The sequence below is a fragment of the Dicentrarchus labrax genome, unplaced genomic scaffold, assembly GCF_905237075.1.
Source record: "Dicentrarchus labrax unplaced genomic scaffold, dlabrax2021, whole genome shotgun sequence".
NCBI lineage: Eukaryota > Metazoa > Chordata > Actinopteri > Moronidae > Dicentrarchus > Dicentrarchus labrax.
The window spans coordinates 20,598,430-20,618,195 of NW_026136702.1; the positions used below are offsets into that span (position 1 = coordinate 20,598,430).

The 19,766-nt window shown below is 38.8% G+C and overlaps 2 protein-coding genes across 2 annotated transcripts; both read left to right on the forward strand.

Annotated features, from left to right (window-relative positions):
- Positions 1–1,238: 1,238 nt before the first annotated feature.
- plekha3 (pleckstrin homology domain containing, family A (phosphoinositide binding specific) member 3) lies at positions 1,239–11,590 on the forward strand. Its single transcript, XM_051380795.1, has 8 exons — positions 1,239–1,606; positions 3,549–3,665; positions 3,758–3,907; positions 4,242–4,363; positions 4,714–4,818; positions 5,172–5,215; positions 6,764–6,858; positions 7,334–11,590. The coding sequence occupies exons 1-8, from the start codon at positions 1,567–1,569 to the stop codon at positions 7,441–7,443; spliced, it is 783 nt and encodes a 260-aa protein (XP_051236755.1). The 5' UTR covers positions 1,239–1,566; the 3' UTR covers positions 7,444–11,590.
- A 115-nt stretch (positions 11,591–11,705) lies between these two features.
- LOC127352269 (uncharacterized) lies at positions 11,706–15,357 on the forward strand. Its single transcript, XM_051380534.1, has 4 exons — positions 11,706–12,016; positions 12,860–12,927; positions 13,068–13,144; positions 14,213–15,357. Exons 2-4 carry the CDS (start codon positions 12,903–12,905, stop codon positions 15,230–15,232), a joined length of 1,122 nt encoding a protein of 373 aa, XP_051236494.1. The 5' UTR covers positions 11,706–12,016; positions 12,860–12,902; the 3' UTR covers positions 15,233–15,357.
- Positions 15,358–19,766: the final 4,409 nt, after the last annotated feature.

Sequence of the window (19,766 nt, forward strand, 5' to 3'; positions counted from 1 at the left end):
ATCATCTGAAACTACTGACAAACAGGATATTTTTATTCTACATTTTGTTTTACAGAAGGATAACAGAAATAAAGCAAGTTTTCTGTTAGTAACTAGAATGTGTATATAGACAATGTGTGTGAGAGCTGCAGGCTGTTAGCTGCAGCAGCTTTTCATTCTTTAGTGCCACCTACAGGTAAAGTTGTATTAAATGCTACAAACTCATTCATCATCCCTGCACAACTGCTGGATTTGGCTATGATGCCCTTAGCTGGATTTGAACTCTCAACCTCAGAGCAGGCCCTCCCTTTAAAACCAGCTTAGGACCCAGCGTCACCAGGGGGTTCAAACTCACATTTGCTGAAATGACTGAAGGAACTGACTGATCATCTGACCTGACAACCCTAGTTGTACATATATATATATATATATATATATATATATATATATATATATATATATAGCAGCAGTGGTGGAATGTAACTAAGTACATTTACTTTTCATGACACACTTTTTACTTCTACTCCACTACATTTCAGTGGTAAATATTTTTACTTTACAAAAAAAATATATATATATAAAATATGACCCTTTGATATTAATTAAACTATACCCAACAGTATATACAGGTACAGTGGAGATGATTCATTGATTAGTGATGCAAAAACATGTCATAGCTACAACTTCACAAATGTGAGGATTGGCTGCTTTTCCTTTTAATTATTTGACTAATTAAATTTATTGGTAACAATTTTGAGGTTTGGCTGTTGGTTGGACACAAACAATGTGAAGGTGCAACATTGGGCTCTGGGTAATTGTGATGGCATTTCTCACAGTTTTTACTAATCAAACAATCAATTGATTAATGGAAACAATTATTAGTTGCAGTCATATACAAAGTAGATTACCTCAGCAAGCTACAACAGTAAAACCATGTTGTAGCCTAGTATAATATATATATATATATATATATATATATATATATATATATATATATATATATATATATATTATAAGAGGACATTTTTCTGCAATGGAATAATACTTTAAGTACATTTTCCTGATTACAGCAACATGCTTTTACTTAACCTAGGTGGCATTTTAAATGTTGTAATAATGTTGTAATAGTAGTTTTGCTGTTGTTACTGAAGTGAATGATCTGCATACTTCCTCCAGTAGCAGTGTAACTTTATCAAAGATGTATAATTCCCTGTGAAATGGCCCCAGCAGTCCACCGTAGCGAAGCTGCTGTTTTGTTGACATTTTTTTCTCCATCAGCTGACTGCCCACAAGTTAGCTAGCTGCCAGTTTATGAACAGCTCAGCACAAACAAACCCTCAACATGACATCAACCTGCCAACACTGCCATTCCGCTCTCACAACCACAGACAGTTCCCATATTTATAGAGAAGCACCAGCTCATGATGGGGGTTGTTTTCTAACCCGCTGTCACTGGTAGGAGAAAGAGAGACAGCTAAGCTAACGTGACAGCGAACGTTAGCTAGCCAGCTAGCTCGCTGCTTCTGTTAGCCTGCCGAGCGACAGCGAAAAGCTAACAGGCTAAATTAGCCGATGTAAAGGGACACCATGGAGGGGATTCTGTACAAATGGACGAATTACATGACAGGTGAGTCGTCTGTCCGTCTGTCCGACTGCTGTCTTAGCTACGTGTCTTTCTAGCTAGCCACAGACACAGTGTCTGGAGGATGAACGACGTTGTTTGTGTTAGCAGTGCTGATAGCCTCAAACATCTTCAGCAGTCAGACTTAAAGTTAACAGTTACAACCGACGCTAATGAGCTAATATTATCATTATTACTATTATTACTATTATAAGGATGCGACATGCCATATGCCAGCGTGCCAGTGCCGTGATTGTTAGCGTTAATTGAACTGTCTCAACCTACTAATATCATATTTTGCTTTATGTAGTGTGAAACTATACTGACAGTCCGAGCAGCCAGCAGTAGCATATCGGCCTCAAACAGACACAGTATCCTTTCTGTATTCTTTATTTGAACACATTAAACTTGCAGCTTTTGCTACGATGTGACATTGAGTAATGTATTGTTGTCAGGAGAACTGAGAGCAACCCACGACTTTACAGTCACATTATTATATGCTGATATCTATAAACAGCAACCCACAGCAACGGGGACTATAATGGCATTTGACCTCAGTGTAACAGCATAGCATGATATAAATAATACTGGTGGAGGACAATTATACACTGCACATGACTGTAATGACTCCCACTCTGGCCTGCTTTCTGTCATCTGTGAATAAAATGAGTGTCATATGAACAAATCTCTCAATTTTTATTGCACTTGGACGAGGAAGTAGGTCATTGCATTTGTCTGTGAGTCTGTTGTACCATAGGATCTCTTGCTCGTAAAGATCTCAGTTCTAAACATGCACAAACTCAAGTGCCATAAAGTCAGCCATAAAGCGAAAATAGCAGAGATGAAGCACTGTAACTTTGGGCCATGGGGACATAAAATCGAAGAACATAAACACGTAATAAAAAACATAAAACAGGCATAGATGCATAAAAAAGACTGCAATAAAAGGTCACGTTTGAAAGAATGCACGTGGCAGAGTAAATGGAATAATATTAGATATACATATGCCCCTGTGTACATAAAACTATACATTAAACATATTTTCAGTCATTCTGTTTTCCTTTGTCATACTCTTCCTTTAGGTGTTTCAGTTTTTGCATTGCTCTGCTACAATAGTAGGAAAATGTCACTGAAACTATAATGTCTATAGTCTTAATTGATTTTAAGCCAATTCAACACAGTTTGACGACGTGGCAACAAGTAAATAAATCTTATGTTTATGACTTTATCAGAGAGCCTTGTTTACACCAGTTTTTGGGGAGTTTTTCCCGTGGAAACAGATGTGTAATGTTTTCTGTGGCTCTGGAGGAGCTGTGTCAAAACTGAGAAAATAGCCCCTAATGATGTTATAACGGTTATCTAGGCTTCGTCTTCGATTGACACATTTTTTTAACAGAAAGCCTGTGTTACAACCTGGAGGTGTGGAGTTTGAAAGACATTTGTGTTTACAAGTCACAGAAAATCTGAGGAAAAAACACTATAAAGTTGCATTAAGGGATATGTAGAGCTGAAATGATTTAGTATTAATAAATTATCAAGTTTTCTTTTTCAGGTTCCAGCTTCCAAATTGTGGTGATAAGTTGCTTTTCTTTATTTATGTGAGAATTATTTGAATATCTGGGTTTTAAAACAAGCAGGCTGGAGACGCCACCTTGGGATTTATAAAAATTGTGATGAGCACTTTTTTCGGAAAAGAAGGTGCAGAGTAATCAACAATAAAAATAATCATTAATGGCAACCACAGGCTGCAGCATTTTTGCAATATCTGGGTTTTTTGTGCACCGATTTTAATGTGTCTCTTGTTAGTCTCCCAATTTTACAGAAGTGCAATACTGTACTACATACATACACTACAAATGTGCACTTTTATTGTTCTTTGGAACAGTAAAAACTTCACACAAAGTCACATATTTGATATTTCGGTTTTAAGGTTGATTTCTGTTCTCAGGCTGGCAGCCACGCTGGTTCGTCTTAGAGAATGGAGTCATCTCTTATTATGACAGCGAGGACGACGTTGGTAAAGGAAGCAAAGGATCCATCAAGATGTCCGTGTGTGACATTAAAGGTTAGACCGCTGTTTAATGTGCCCGGCAGATCGACCCACCTGTCCACACTCATGGTACTAAAGGTAAACACTGTTCATATCTTATATTTCAGTTCATCCGACAGATCCAACGCGTCTGGAGTTGATAATCCCCGGCGAGCAGCATTTCTACGTCCGAGCTGTGAACGCTGCAGAGAGACAGAGGTGGCTGGTGGCTTTAGGCTCATCTAAAGCTGGAACTCTGGACAGCCACAAACACAAAGGTAGACAGTTTGTATGTAAATCTGTCCATGTACGACATCTGTGTTTGTTCCCCTTTCTGACGCTCTGTGTGTGTGGGAAAATTGCTTTTAAACAAATTCAGAAAACATCTGTTGGGATACAGTTAAGTGAGTGACTTCTCTTTGAATTGGCCCTTTGGATTATTTGGTTGTGGCATGCTGTACATCATGTGTTAAAATAGTATTTTCAATAAATTCTCATAAAAAGCTGGTATTCAGAGGCTCTGTGTATGACTCACTGACTATAGATATATGTCATTGTGACGTTATAACAAAGATATCTCAACTGTGCGTGTGTCTGATTGTCCTCCGCCAGGTCCTGACTGTCTGAAGACGAAGATGTCTGAACTTCGTCTCTACTGTGACCTCCTCGTCCAGCAGGTCCAAACGATCCAATCACAACAGAGCGACGACACAGAGGCCATGCCCACCTCAGAGGTAGCACATCTTCAGTCACATTTGTCTTTATTTTCACAAAGTTAGACTCATAACTTTGAGGCTTTCATATTTTTCTTATCATAATTAAGAAAGATCCTCACTAGGTTTTATAGCAGGGTCATGTATCACCTGTAAAGGGACGGGGAGAGTTTCGGATAGTGTTTATTAAGGAGGAGTTTGTACTATCAAAGAACTGAACTTTAGACTTAGATGGAGGCATTACATCTACTGTAGAATGACACATTGTATTATTTGTCTTAAAGATCCTGATCAGTTTGCCATTTGTAGTTTAAGTTTATTGTGTTTTGAGAGAACTACAGATAATTATCATTCTCTCCGTGTCTCTGCAGGCCTCTCTCCTCAGTGCAACCTGCGCAACTTTCATCAGGACTTTGGAGGAGTGTATGACCCTGGCCAACCAAAGTTTGACCCCTGACCTCCGACCTCCTGAAAGGGTAATTACACTTACTCCAGCTAATTCAAGTAGAATTATTCTACAGAAATATGTTTTGGTAACATTGTAAAAAAAATCGCCCCAGGGTGGTAAGAATGAACAAAAGTCAAAACTGGGGATATCCTGATAATCCCAGAAAAAATAACTCAAATTGAATAGATGTATATTGTATATTGGGAGTTATTGTGAATGACACCCAGTTATTTAGAAGAAGAAACAAAGATTAAGGAGTTGTTGAGCTGTAGGTGCAACTGTGGAGGTACAACTCACCATGCAAACTTCTTGTTCTGCAGATATATGTTTGCATTGCAAATGTGTCATAAAACTAAAACAGCTGTTCTTCTGTCTGCCCAGATGAAGAGGTCAATCAGTCATCCTGGAACATACAGCTTTGACAGGTGAGTTTAAGCACACACATATTGTATCACCTAGCTTCATTCCACCTTATTATAGTCTCCTACCACTGCTCATTAGTAAAAGTAACTTTATCTGTACAGCAAAGATGCAGCCCAAAGTGTTATATCATTAATAAACTAAATTAACTAAACAATAACAGTACCATAAAACAATGAAAATAACAACAAAAAAATGGAAAAAAATCTATAAATAAGAAAAAACATCAACATCTAAGAGCTGAAAAGGCAGGATTACAAGCAATATAAAAAATTTATGTATTTAATTAAATTTAACTTAAAAACCGACCTGTTGTCCAAATAATAGATAAAACATCTATATTATTATATTATAATTAGTATATATTATTTTATTCAAATAATGCATGGCACTAGGATGTCATGTGGACAAAAAATAATAAATTACTATAAACTATGACCTCCAGGAGGCAGCATTGCAACAGCTTGATTACCCCAGACTACACTACCCAGTGTCAGCCTCAGAGGATAGATACAGTCTTGAAAAATGGGTTATCTGGGAAGATATATGGTAACATTTACAGCCATGATATTATAATGTAGGGGAAAATTAGTCAAAATAGTAACATTTGTCAGTAACTGACTTTTACTGACCAAACAACTCTTGTTGTCTTGTTCTGGCTGATTCTTCATCAGCTACAGATGAAGGCGAGCATGTCAAGGTCAGATGAATGAGAAACATTGTGGTTCCTTGACTCCTCCTCAAAAAGTCCCTTTGAACTCAAAATGTGCAGAATAAAAGGCAGTGAAAATCCAAGGCTCCTCTTGTTTTTATCTATGACAGTGGTTCCCAGCCTTTTGCCCCTTTTTTGTCTTGTCAAGTGACATTTTACGGATTGTTGACTCAGTGTTTATGTGAAACGAGCAACTTGGGTGAATTTGAAGCAGATTTATCTCCTGATAGATGAGTTTTGATGATGAGTTGGCCAGTGTTCTATCAGCTCATTGGTTGTTTTAACTGCATACTTTCTAATGCAGGATAAGAGTTAAGGCTCTTTGAATATAGCTTGTGTTCAAATCTTCAAGGGTAAGATCTTAAATATTAATAAAAAAAATTAAAAAAACAATTTTGTTTAGTTTTTGTCACAGAAATGAAGAAAATGCTCCAATCCCCCTTGAAGCTTTGTCACTTCCAGGCTTGATCTATGAGTAGATCTAACACAGGTTTTAGAGGACTTTTAGCAGGCATGTACTGTATAGAGACATTGTAACTCTTTCACTTTGTTCATCACTGATAACTATAATCTCTTGGAGAAATAGAAGGGCATTGCAAATGGTGACTTCTATGGGTTTTATTCCAACCTGCATGTCATTCATCCCCCCTCTCTCCCCCTTTCCTGTCTCCCCTTACCCTGTCTATCAATATATAAAAAGCCCCCAAAAAATCAACAACAAAAAATGTCGTTAATAATGAGGAAAAGCCAAAGTAAACTTTTCTGTGGGTTTGAAAATAAAGCAGCCAAAACACTAATTAAGATTGTCAGCTTTTATAATTCTTTCCTTTTTCCCCCTCAGGTCAGGTGTGCTTAAGGAGTACTTGAGTGGAGGTCAAAGGTCAACTCAGCGCAGGAACCGGACATGCTCCGACAGCTCTGTTTATGATACTGAACGTAAGTTACACTGCCTTTTTTTAATAGCGCACATAAGTAAAACTTCTTTTTATTAAAAATAATAATAACTGATTTATATATTTTACAATGTGACACTCTGGAGGCAGAGGGCCAGGCACTGAGGCCAACAAAGGCAAGATAAAATTAAAATAAAAAAACAAGAAGAAACAAAAACATGGTAGAGGGAAGACAGTGATGAAAGATAAGAACATTCAAAGCGACAGCCATTAAAATCCAGTAAAGTGCAGAGAAAGAAATAGAAATAGCCATCTTCTCACTGATGATCTTGTTTGTTTATAGAGGCAATAGTTTTATATTGAGACGGTTTTATAACCATTCAAGAAAACATAAAAAAAATATGTTTGAGTAAAAGATCTCAGTAGGAAGTGTGACACTTCCTAAATAAAGACAACCCACTGGTGAAAGCTGATGTGTGTGTACTTACTCCTTGCATGTGTGTGTGTGTGTGTTCCAGGTGTGCTGCCCAGTCTCAACGGTGACTCGCCCTCCATTCCCGAAGAGAGAGGAGGCAGTGTGAGCCAAAAGACCACACCCACTGACACAGACACTGACCTGTCCATCTGAAGACCTGACCTCCATCCAAAAACTTGCTGGACTCTGTGAGAGGTCAAGAACACGACAAGATCAATATCAGCGACAGTGACCGCATCCATTCGAGATGTTGACGTCATCTCCATGAACCAAGGATGAATTGACCGACGTTTGACCTCCCCTGGGTCACTGAAGTCAGCTGATTGCCAAACACATGTGCATTGGAGTCACAATTAATTTTACGTTTTTAAGTCTTGTCACTGGAGAGACAGAAAAGACAGCGGGAGAGATCTCACAGCTGCCCTAAGCTGGACTTGAACCTGAGATGTTGTGAGTATAAAGTATGTGATGAGAGGATGCTGCAATGTCATCCTCTCATATTTCAGCAGGTAGCCACATTCACACTATGGACACACTCCAAGAGTTGATGGTAGCCTTTGAGTTCAGAGGGATTGTGACCTGGCACAGTATGAATAACTGAATTCTGGACAGTTTAGATGCCAGGGATCATTGTTCACTACTAGAAATGGACCAGAGATTGTGCAGGAAATGTTGAATTTAAACTAAAATTCTGCAACCATGAAAGGAAATCATCTCTTCGTGAAGTATTTTCTGCCTTTTCCACTCACTCAAGAAGACTTTCCTAACTTTTTCTTTCCTTTGAGACTTCCCAAGCATCTTCTATATTCTGTTTCCAGGCCTCCGTAATTGTGCTTGCCTGCTGAAAGCAAAGGTAAAAAGAAGAACTCCGTCCCTCTTCCTGCCAGCTTCTCGTCTCGTAGTGGTCTGATATAGCTGAGGATGAAACCAGAGTGATAAACAGCGTCCCTGCAGGTTCCTGGAGCCAATTATCTCTGTTAGAGTACACAAATACAGAGAGGAGAGGAGCTTGGGTCTTCAGATGCCAAAGTTTGCACAAACGTAATGATCTACATTAAATGTGCTGTCATTCTGTTTTCTAGTAAAGCTTCGTCTCCACAGTTCAGCTGGTTATGCTCAGCCAGAACAATGTTTTGGTGTTTGAAACTGGGATGAGAAGAAAGACAACACTCCAGTTTGATCTGCAGCTCTTTGCTGGAGGAGTTTGCACCTTCTCCTCCTGTTTGTTTCTGCTGCGTGATCAGGGGCCTCATTTATAAAATTCACTTATGATCAATATGGAGCTTAAGTATGACTCACACAGAAAAACACGTTGTTTATAAATAACTTACTTTGACGTTGAAACGATGTCATCTCTAAGCAAAGTCTAGACATGATGCAAATGATTTTCCTGCTGGTTATGTGAGGGTGTTGCAGTTTGGGATGTAAATGCACCCAAGCCTGTGGTCAGCTTTACATTCGCTTTTTGAACAATGTGATAGGATGATCCCTTAAAGGTGTGAGGAGTTCATTGCCAGACGCAAGGTGTTTTGAAATAAAAACCGTTTGCGCTGTTCTATAAATAGTGTGTCAAATTAGAAAGCCCCGGCTGTTCCTCACAAAACCCTCATATGTGTAAGCGTTATATAAGGGGGAGATCGCTAAGGCTGGTGCCGTCGCTTTAAAGTTACTTTGAGATTTATAGATCACAGGTGTGGTTGTTACAAATGCGCTTCTTAGAACCTGCGTAAGCAAGGTTTTTTATGTGAATGGAACGTAAGCACACAGTCGGAAATACTCAAGTTCAACATTTTTATAAATGAGACCCCTGGTGAAGTCTCTAAACTACCGATAGGTGTGAATGTGCAAGTTACTGCCTTTTAATGTTTGTATTTCTTGAGTGTTTTCTTGCCTTTTGGTGATGAATTCCAGCCTAACGTGACCCCGAAAAACAAAAACAGCAACTTAATAAACACAAATAGACTAAACACTTAACAACATTAGGAAACATACTCACAGACTTGTTTTTTAAAGCATGTGTTTGTTGAGAATGTTTCCTTTCTTTGATGGTGTTTCACTTATTTGCAGCCGTAGATTAAGTGCTTAAATGAATGAACTGGGTCGAGGATTGAAGTTCAGCAGAGAGTTCAGATGATGCCTTTTGTGCACATGGTAGTCTTTCTCCGTCAGTCTGAGCAGTAGCTGCACTTTCCTCTGCCAAAGCAAACAACAGAACCTTGTCAAAAGGGGATTAATCAGCATTCACCTCTAAAATAAAAACATGTAGGAGTATCTCATTTTCCTGGGTTGCCATAAGACAAATCAGTCTTCAGGTAAAAAATGATATACCTGGTGGAGGGAGAACAGTTAGCTCACAAATCCAAAGTGTCGGCTTAAAGTTGTGAATCGAATTTCCTGCCAAAATGACCTCCTAAGCCCGCCCACTGTTGTCTTGTGACACGCTGTGGTGTTCCAACGCATGCAAAAGACGTCATCTGAACACAAACAATCGTGAGGTAAACAATCATCCCCAGTGACGAATATGGAGTTTCCTGCTAGAAGACTGGACTGACGGGAAACTACAAGAAACTCCTGATTCTGTTTCTTATGGAGAGAGAGGTCCTGTGGTATGCTTTCGACGGTGAACCTTCACCTGTAAAGCCATCGTAGTGTGTGGCAGCAGCTTAGGGGACAGTTCACTCCTTCACAAATGTCAGCTTTGGACAAAAACACGTTTGCTAGCGTGACTTTGTATTTACCTTTAAGACACTTTAATATTCTGATGTTTTCTTGGCCTGGGGAATTATGTCTACACAGACTGACCACAGCTGCTTTAATCTCTCCACCAATCAGGTATTTTCACTCCACCTTCAGAGATTAGACTGCATCAAATAAATTCAGTTGCCCCAAACACGTACAGTAACTCTCCCCAACATGCAGTGTATAGGTGTGGTTGTTTTTTGCACTTTAGAGTTAAAAACAATGTCCTTTTTTGAATGTTGGTGCTCTGAAAAAAGGATTCCAGTGACAAAGGTACTGTGGTGGATAACAGTGATGATGATTGTGAAACTGATATTAATGTTTAAAAAAAAAAAAAACTATTTTTGTTTCTAGTCAGTCTCTATATTTTTATTTTGAAAGGATGTTTTGGAGTTTCAGCAGCCTTATATGTAACATTATGTAAACATACAGAACTTCCTTCTTGTATTACCTTTACCAAAATGTGTGTTCAGTATTTGTTAGGTAACTGTTTATCTTCCTGCGTTTTCTTGAACTTCCCTTCACTGTCTCTAAATACTGTGAGGATGTCTCTCCAGAGGCCGCCAGCTGTTTCCAGTAAGAGTTCAGTCTGTCATCAGACAGTTTAGCCACTGCAGTTTTTAATTTCCCACGCATGTTGGCTCCATGTTCAGCTTCTGATGTCAAATAAATTGTGATTTTATAATTATTTATAACAGCATGGTAGTTCTATATTTTATCTTTAAATGATGATTTATATTCCTGTTGCCTATCAGGTAATTTTATTCATGATGGAAACATAAGATGGATTTAAAGCACCTGCAGGAGCTTGGAAAGCAGTTAAATCTGTTCCAAATTAATTGTTAAACAAAAACAGGTTATCAAACAATATATATAAAGAAGAAAATATACAAAAGCTCAAGTTTGTGAATGTTTTCTTGTGTGTTTTGGCAGTTTTAACGGCCTTCATTATGAATTCATATTGGACAGACGGTCTCTTTAAAGGACAACATTTTGGGAATCATGCCTATTCTCTTAGAGTTAGTCTTCGTGTTAGAAGATTGATCCCACTCTTATATTTGTCTGGTATTTAAAAGGTAATCTGTATGTTTTTTTGTATGGATTAAACAAACAAAATATAATGTGTTAGTTAGTGAACTTTGGATTTTGTAACCTTTGGACAGAATTAGGCTAGCTGTTTCCCTTTGTTTCTAGTCTTCATGCTAAGCTAAGCTAAGCTAACCACCTCCTGGCTCTAGGTTAATATTTACAGTGGTATTAATCTTCTCACCTAAGGAAGTGGATAATTTGCCAGAATGTGAAACTATTCCTTTAAGGCTTTGGTCAACACAAATATCTCTGTTTCTTGTTTAGAGGATGAAGGAGGAAAATACCTGAATTAAACCGCTGAACTACGACTGAATCATATTTTCTTTATTCTGTGTTTTTTACAGTCTGTCCAGTTTTTTTTGGACAAACCAGTGGAGAGATTTTCATGCCTTAAGTGTCTCTGCACGAAGTAACGTGTGTGGTTGTATGCGACTTTTCATTGTCTAAACAAATAAAAATATTTTAAACTGAAGTGAATTTAATTCTGTTTCTCATTGTTTATTCAAGCTTATAAACCCCTTACACACAGCGTAACACTGTCAACAGATATGAAAATGTAACAGTAGAATAAATCAATCAATCACTGGTGGTCGGTTCCAGAGAGGGTTGAGTTTTTTTCAGTTTGTGGAAGACTGGGGCGGCCTGGAGGACGATCCTGCTGTGTATTTACAGAGGGTGTGTGTGTGTGTGTCTTATCTGTGGGGCTTTTTGTGTCTTTGACGTTGTTGAATTAATTGTGTGTACTCTCACAACAACAGATGCAAAGGAGATACACAAGCTCACCTGGGTGTAAACGGTCATTTACCTGAACAAATGCAGGTACGTGACCCAGCTGTCCACACAACCTGACACTCATCCTGCCTCCTGGACCTGAAGAGGAGTGAAAGTACAAGTATGGGTAAGTGCTGTACATTTCAGGTACTTCTTGAGTTTTTTCTTTTCGTGCTACTTCATTCTTCTACTCATTTCAGAAGGACATATTGTATTATGTATATTTTTTTACCAGTGTTTAAAAATTCAGGTTTTTGCAAAGAAAACCATGAAGAGTTTATAAAATGTGGTGCTTTTATATAAACTAAACAAGTTTTATTTTCTTTTAAGTATTCAAAGTTTTTTTAGTAATTGTTGAACTGTTGGTTGGACAAAAGCATTGCGAAAGACTCATTTTGGGCTCAGAGTAAATGGGACGGCATTTCTCACTATTTTCAGACTTTTTACAAACCGAACCATCAATTCATCAATGGAGGATTAAGATGAATCCATAATGAAAATAATTATTGGTTGCAGAGGTATACAAAGTAGTTCAAAATGAGCTTCAACTGCAACAGTGAGACTTGACTTATAATAATGAATAATAATAATCTAATGACATAATACTACATACTTTTACTTTTAATAGTTTAAGATGATGATACTAACTAATGCATACTTTTCATTTAGCTGCATTTTCAATGCAGTTGCAACGAATTTTAACAGTAGTTGTTTCACAGTGTGGTATTTGTACTTTCACTTAAGTCATGGATCCGGATAGTTCCTCCACAACTACAGTGGAGTCTGACATTCATTCATATGCTCGACAGACTCCATTTTAACCCACAGAAATGTCTGAACAACAGTATTAATAGCTGGTGTCTTTACTAGTTCACTAACTAACTATGTATTTTTGAACCTGCTGTAAACTGAAGAGCTAATTGAGAAATAAATATTTTAACTGGAAATCACATTTGTTTCTTGCCAACAGGGTTTTTAAAGGGATGAATGAATGCAGTGAATAAGGTGGAACAATGAGTGAAGGACTCATAAGTGATGGTAAGTTTGTATGGATTAAAATTTCAAATTTTTCTTTGTGATTCTCAGTTTCTGTTTCAATCTTCCTCCTCTAACTGCTTCTGTCGCTCTATGCTTTTTAAAAATGTTTTCCATCCTTCCCTGTTGTTTAATCTGTATAGACCAGTCCAGAGGACTTCAGTCATCCTCTGGAGCCTCCACTGAGGACCAGTGTGCAGACACTCCATACCAACCAAAGGTAGCCATTTATGCTTTATATGACAACCTGGGTATTTTCCAAGTTACAGTCTGTTTCTGTTACTATCCCTCCAAAGCAGCTCAGAAAGGAAACTCTTGGTTGGGTTTTTATGATTGGCTTGAGGATTAAAAGTTGGCATATCAGTAAAAGCAAAATTCGGCAATGGAAGTGTAATGGAAACAGACTTGGTGAAAAAATTGTGACGTACACGAAGCATGTCGTGACTTGAACATCCACTGAAGATTCCACAGAGGAGACAAAACATGTCTGCGACAAAAACATCAGATTCCTCAAATTAATACATAAAAAAACACAAGTTACATATTTCCATCATGTTTTCTACATGTCGTCATCTGGTTGGGCACTTTTCTTTTACAATGGTCTAATGGCCCCTGGCTGGAGAATAAGCGCAACCTACTGTATAGTATATTGCTGAATCAACTCCTCTTAAGGTTAGGTTAGGTTAACAGAAATATTGTGGTTTGGGTTTAAATTGCAGCTGGTAAGGGGATCTCCATCCTCATGGCTACAATAACCACTTGAATATGGTCAGGGAACGATCGTGGTCATGGTTCAAGGAAACCAATGTTGACTGTCAGTAGGAAGCAGGAAACAAACAGTGTTGTTTTGACCCACCAGTCTACCCTGACCTCCTGCCTCTGCAGACATTTTCTTTTTACCCTTAAAACAATATTTCTCTCAACTAAACTTTGACCACAGTCTTTAATCAGACTATAAACTGTGGCAAACGGTGGCAGATCAGTGAATGTTAATGCAAGTAATTTTTCAGTCTACAACGAGGAGTTTTCAACTGGTTATTAAATAAATGTAATACTGATGGGTGTGTACATACACTGTCAGAATCAACAAAAAAAGTTCCTTGTTGCTGCTTTGAGGTTCTGACAAATGACCTGCAATATTCTGTTGTTTTAGTTTGAGGACTTGATGTAGCTCAGCATGCCAAACTGAAGTTCAACCTGAGAAAAAAAAGCCACGTATCATTTACTAGATAAATTACTCTTAACAACTAACTGACCGTCTGAATAACTCCCGTCTCCCTCTCTTCAGTTCAGCTCAGGCCCTGCATTCCTCAATCTGTCTCGCTGTTCCGCCTGCTACCGGCGGACGAATCAGTGGGTGGACCATGGCGAGTCTAGCTCTTCAGCCGAAGACTCTGGACCCGAGGAGGACTTGGAGTCAGAGGCAGAGTCTAGCTCCAGCAGCAGCTGCTCTCCGAAGGCTTTATCAGAAATACTTGAGGAGCCTGAATCAGAGAAGTCCTTTCCGGGCGCTGGAGATGCTGCTGAACCTGAATCTGGAGAAAGAGATGGTGACGGACCAGAGGAGAAGGGAGAGACATTGGAGAGCGAGGAAGATAAGAGCAGGACAAAGGGGATGACTCGAAGAGCCCCACTTGTCAAGTCTTTCTCCCTTCCCGCCACCCTTACTCCTCACCTCATCCCTCTGTCCCTCCTGCCCCGCCCTCATAGAGTTGTCTCCACCCTAAACCTAGAAGTGTTATCCCAGAATGATGATGAGGCCTTCTACATCATCAAACAACATCTGTCTGAGGGAGAGGAGAAGAAAAAGGAGATAAATACTAGAGGAGGAAACAATCTGATGCCTCCACAGATTGGATTACCGTGGCAACATAGGTCACTCCCAACATTACAGCAACACCAGCTGTCATACCAGTACCAACAACAACCACACCAGCAGTCATACCAGTACCAACAACAACCACACCAGCTATTGCATCAACACCAACACCAACAACAACCACACCAGCAATCATACCAGTACCAACAACAACCACACCAGCAGTCATACCAGTACCAACAACAACCACACCAGCAGTCATACCAGTACCAACAACAACCACACCAGCTACAACAACCTCAACGCTTTCCCCCTCTCTCAGCTCAGGATCAAAGGTTACCACCACCCCTACACACACTTCCTGTGTTACACCCCTCAGCACACCACGCACCCCTGCAGGTCCCAATTTCACCCCAGACACATCTGCATGCACTCACTCCACAAACATGCTGGTACTGTTACAGTATGAACTTTCCCTACTCTCCATAATTAAGCTGTTACAGTGGTGAACAGATACCCAGATAATAAGATTTACACAGCTCCAGTGTTTTATGTTTATGTTTTATGTTAGCCTTTAAGTATGTGAAAGATACAATAAAAAGATCTAAAAATGAGGTAATGAGTTCAGTGATTTTGTGATTGAACCTTGAATGTGCACCCAGGTTTTACAGTTTGAAGAAAATGTTATCTTTCCTAAACTCTGGTTCATCTGTAACATTTGCATTGATATACTCTAATGGCAGTCTAGCTGACAGTATATTCCTATAGCAGCAGCTGATGAACATTTGAGGGTCGGCATTGCTACAAGATTCACTGTCAACCTCTGAGGTCTACAAACGTGCGCTTGCACCACTGAAGATTTAACACGTCTGTCCTTTTACAACATTCAGCATTTGGAAAGAACTGTCAGGCTAGTTATCTGCACTTGCTAATGTTAGCACTGATTCCCCTACCTGGTGTTAGGAGAGACCCATTTCCTAATAAGTACAGCTGGGGAGATTCTGGCACTTTTGAGTAGAGTTGTTCCGATACCAATACCAGTATTGGAAATTGGTATCAGTGAGTACACATCTGTGCAACAATCCAAGAGCACGTAATTTATTAACCCCAAAACATGAGTCATTTTTTAAAAGCTCATGTATCGGATCAGTACTTGGAATCTGTTTTGGGAAGGGAAAAAAATGTACTGGAACAACCCTACTCTTGATTACTTGTTTCCAGAAAAGAGAAACAAAACAACAATCCCACATTAAATGAAAAAAGTACCCACTTCCTTTCAACTCCTCCAACAGTGATTGCCATCCCTGAGGATGACTGGTGACCGGTGATCTCTTTCCTAGATTTGTATTAAATTCTTAAGTTTATTAAGGGTTTGTTTGTGAGAGACAAAAGGGACTCAAGCCATGCTGATGATGTGTTGATTCTCAGTGAAATCGACAGTAGGCCTTCTCTTGACTGTATCAATTAAAGGGAACAATTTATTAATACATTGCTCAATGTAGCTTTAGAATCTGCACCCTGATTCTCACACCATGTCCTAAACAAAGGAAGTTGACCATTGTAGCCACTAATATGAGTGGAAAATGCAGGTGTTTGTTTGCCACAGACAACAGAGCAGTCTTTTCTGTCTCACCTTCACAGAGATGGACATTTTCCAACCACATGAAAAACAACAAGAGGCTCTTTGTATGATGTGTGTGGTTTGTTCCACCTACAGTAGCCACTAAGTCTCTCCAGATGTCTCCACTGAGACACAATGTTTCCACAATGACTGCCAACACACAGACACACACACAAACACACACACATGCACACACTGATGTCACTGGTGGCAAAAGCAGGTTTCTGGGTTGGGGGTAGAAAGTGGCAGATGCATAGAGAAACAAAGAGGTATAGTAAGAGGAGGACTTCTCTTTTTCTTTACTTACTTAGCCTGTTTGTACATCATTTATAGTCAGAGTGAAATGGAAAATCTCTTTCACCTTGTTAATTTCACATTATACATTTCTTTGTAACAATACATACAGAAAAAAATGACAATATTTTCATTCATCAAAACTTCTTTTGACAATGTTAAAGAGATTTAAAGTTTGAAATCAGAAAAACCGGTCTGCTTTATTTTTAGACAAAGTGATATTATGGTATTGAGTTAAGATGTAACTATTTTAAAAACTGTAGTTGTTGCCTCATGTAAGCTCTGACATCTGATACTTTATAAATATGAAGGTATTATTGTTGCCATATCATTTGCAAAGGTGTGTAGAGTTGTGAAACTGTATCTCAATCTGTTTCCTGAATACACAAATACACACACACCTGAGTGCGCACATACGGATTCACGTAAATCAAACAGAAATCATCAGAAAGCAGTCTGGAAATCCCTGCAGCTGTAGTAACCTGCAGAGAAGAGTAGTTAGCCGGGCGTCCGGATAGCTCAGTGGGTTGAGCTGGCGACCCATATACTGAGGCTGAGCCCTTTCTGCAGCGGCCCAGGGTTCCAATCCGACCTGCAGCCCCCTGCTGCGTGCCATCCCCCCTCCCTTGGTGAAAAATCCTGCTGTGGAAATCTGTGTGCACAAAACTCAACTGAACTGGACATAACCAAGTGCAAAGCTAGCTGAATATCTGTCTAGAATTTAAAAGCAGAATATTACAGTATAATTGCATAAAAAAGGTTTTTAATGTAATACGGTATTTAATTGTCATACCAGCTAAATTAAAGCACAGACTAATGACAACAATAATACAATGTCCTGCACATAATAAACTGAAAAAAGGCAACAACTCACAGCATGTTAGATCTCAAAATCCATCATTTGAGGTCCAGACTGAAAGTTTCATTGTCCTTATGAATGCATATTTGCTGAGCACTTTAAGCACATGAATTGTTAAAAGCAGATCCTTGATATTCATTTATTAATCCGTGTGCACAGATTTCTACGTCAGCACATAGGCTACTTTTTTTTTCTCTCTCTCATAAATCTGAGAACTTACGGTAAAGCTTAAAAAAATGTTTTGGAAATAATGTTAAGTATGCATAAGCACAGGTTCTGTAGCTAAAGGCTGAAATCATCTCCGCTTTCAATTTTCTGGGAATTTAGCAGTTTTATCAACCTTGGGGGACTTTACATTCTCCAAAACTATACGTGTTGGGTATTTTATTGTCTGATTTAAGTATTTATAGACTCATATTATTGGACTTCTTTTAAGCAATGCAATAAAAGGTAGTGAAATAAAGTCTTTACTAGCCGTATTTATATAGCTGGCAGTGTGAACAGGGCTTTGACACAGGATTTAGACCTTCATGTTAGGCAATAAATGACAGGAAACCGAGCTGTTGCCTGAATTAATAAAATATGACAAATACAACAAATTTTACCCTTTCTCCCTTTGATGCATGCTCACAATTATTTTTTGGTATATATAAGGATTACAAATTGTTAGGTCTTAGAATATAAATTATTAGCTTTTGAAATAAAACATTAACAAACTGTGTTAATATCTTGGTTCAACAAAAGTGAGCAAGTCCTGATAACTTAATCTGAGATTCAAAGTTTGAAAGATCTGTAAATGTGTTTGTGAAATGCAGGAAAACCAATTTTCTGAGTTGGTTTTATGTTTAATTTGTATCAAACCTCCTCTACACTCATTATCAGTTTTTATCTACATATGCTGCAGGTTGCCTTGTCCATGATGTTGAGCTGCCATGTTCCTACAGTAGCCCAGAACAGACAAACACTGGCTATAGATAGGGCCTTTTGTGCTTTTCAAGATCACTGTAGTTTCTCCTACACACTTCACAGCCTGTTTTCATTCCCAGGACATCAAATACAGACAGGCGTGGTGTTCAGTTGGTTGCAGTCTGTATCTGTTGGATGCCACTAAATCCTGCACAGTAAACCTTTAAATTATCAAATTGTGTAAAAACATGCATTCATGAACACACTTCCCATCATGTATTGTATCTATGTTAAAATTTTCAACAATGGTTCTCGATGGTAATGTCGACTGGCCAGTCCAAAACTGACTGAAATATCTCAACAAATATTGGATGAACTGACATGAAATCTTGTATAGAAATTCCATAGAGCATGGAGCCTACAGACTCTGGTGATCCATGAAGTTGACACTTTTAGTTGAAATTCCATGGCAACTATTGGGTGGATTGCCATGCCCAGATATTCATGATGCCAGGAGGATGACACCTACTGACTTTGACCTACTGTTGGCGCTAGATGAAATGTCAGGGAATCACAGACAAACATTTATGTTTCCTAGACTATGATCCTCTGAGTTTTCATCTAGCATCACCATAAGGTTGGCATGAGGTTTTGAGTTAAGTGTCTCAACGACTACTGAATGGACTGCCATTAAATTTGGTACATCTTCACCAAAAACTTCAATTTGTGCAAATAGCAGTATGACCAAATACCAGCAGCTAAGCTAATTACATTCCCATCAACCTCAGCTGTGTTGTCTTTACTGCTAATAAGCAAAACTATGATGGTGAACTTAGTAAACATTATACCTGCTAAACAACAGCAAGCGATAGCATTTAGCTCAAAGCAAATACAGGCTCACTGAGCTGATAGCATGTCTGTAGACTCAAATGTGCATCTGAATGGTCTTTTCTGTCATCAGAATTCTAACAATGCAAACCATGATGAAGACAGGTATGCACTTCAAGGACCACTGTATAGGATTTGGTGGCATAGCGGTGTAGTTGCAGATTACAAAGGCCTCGCCTCATCCTCCAAGCATGTATAGGAGAAAATATGTTGGCTGAGGTATTCTCTTTTTCAGGCATTTAAATGTGGCTACTAGCAGTAAACTGATAGCTGTAGCAGTTGTAGTAGTTATGAGTCAGACTGAGCACATAGTATGTACTTTTTTGGTTACTGCAGTTCAGAATAACATCACAAGATTTAAAAAGACAAGTAACATACACATGTCTGACATTATTACTCTACTTCACTCTGCATCAGAGCATATGTTTTGGAAAATGCTGCAATGACTAGGCTAC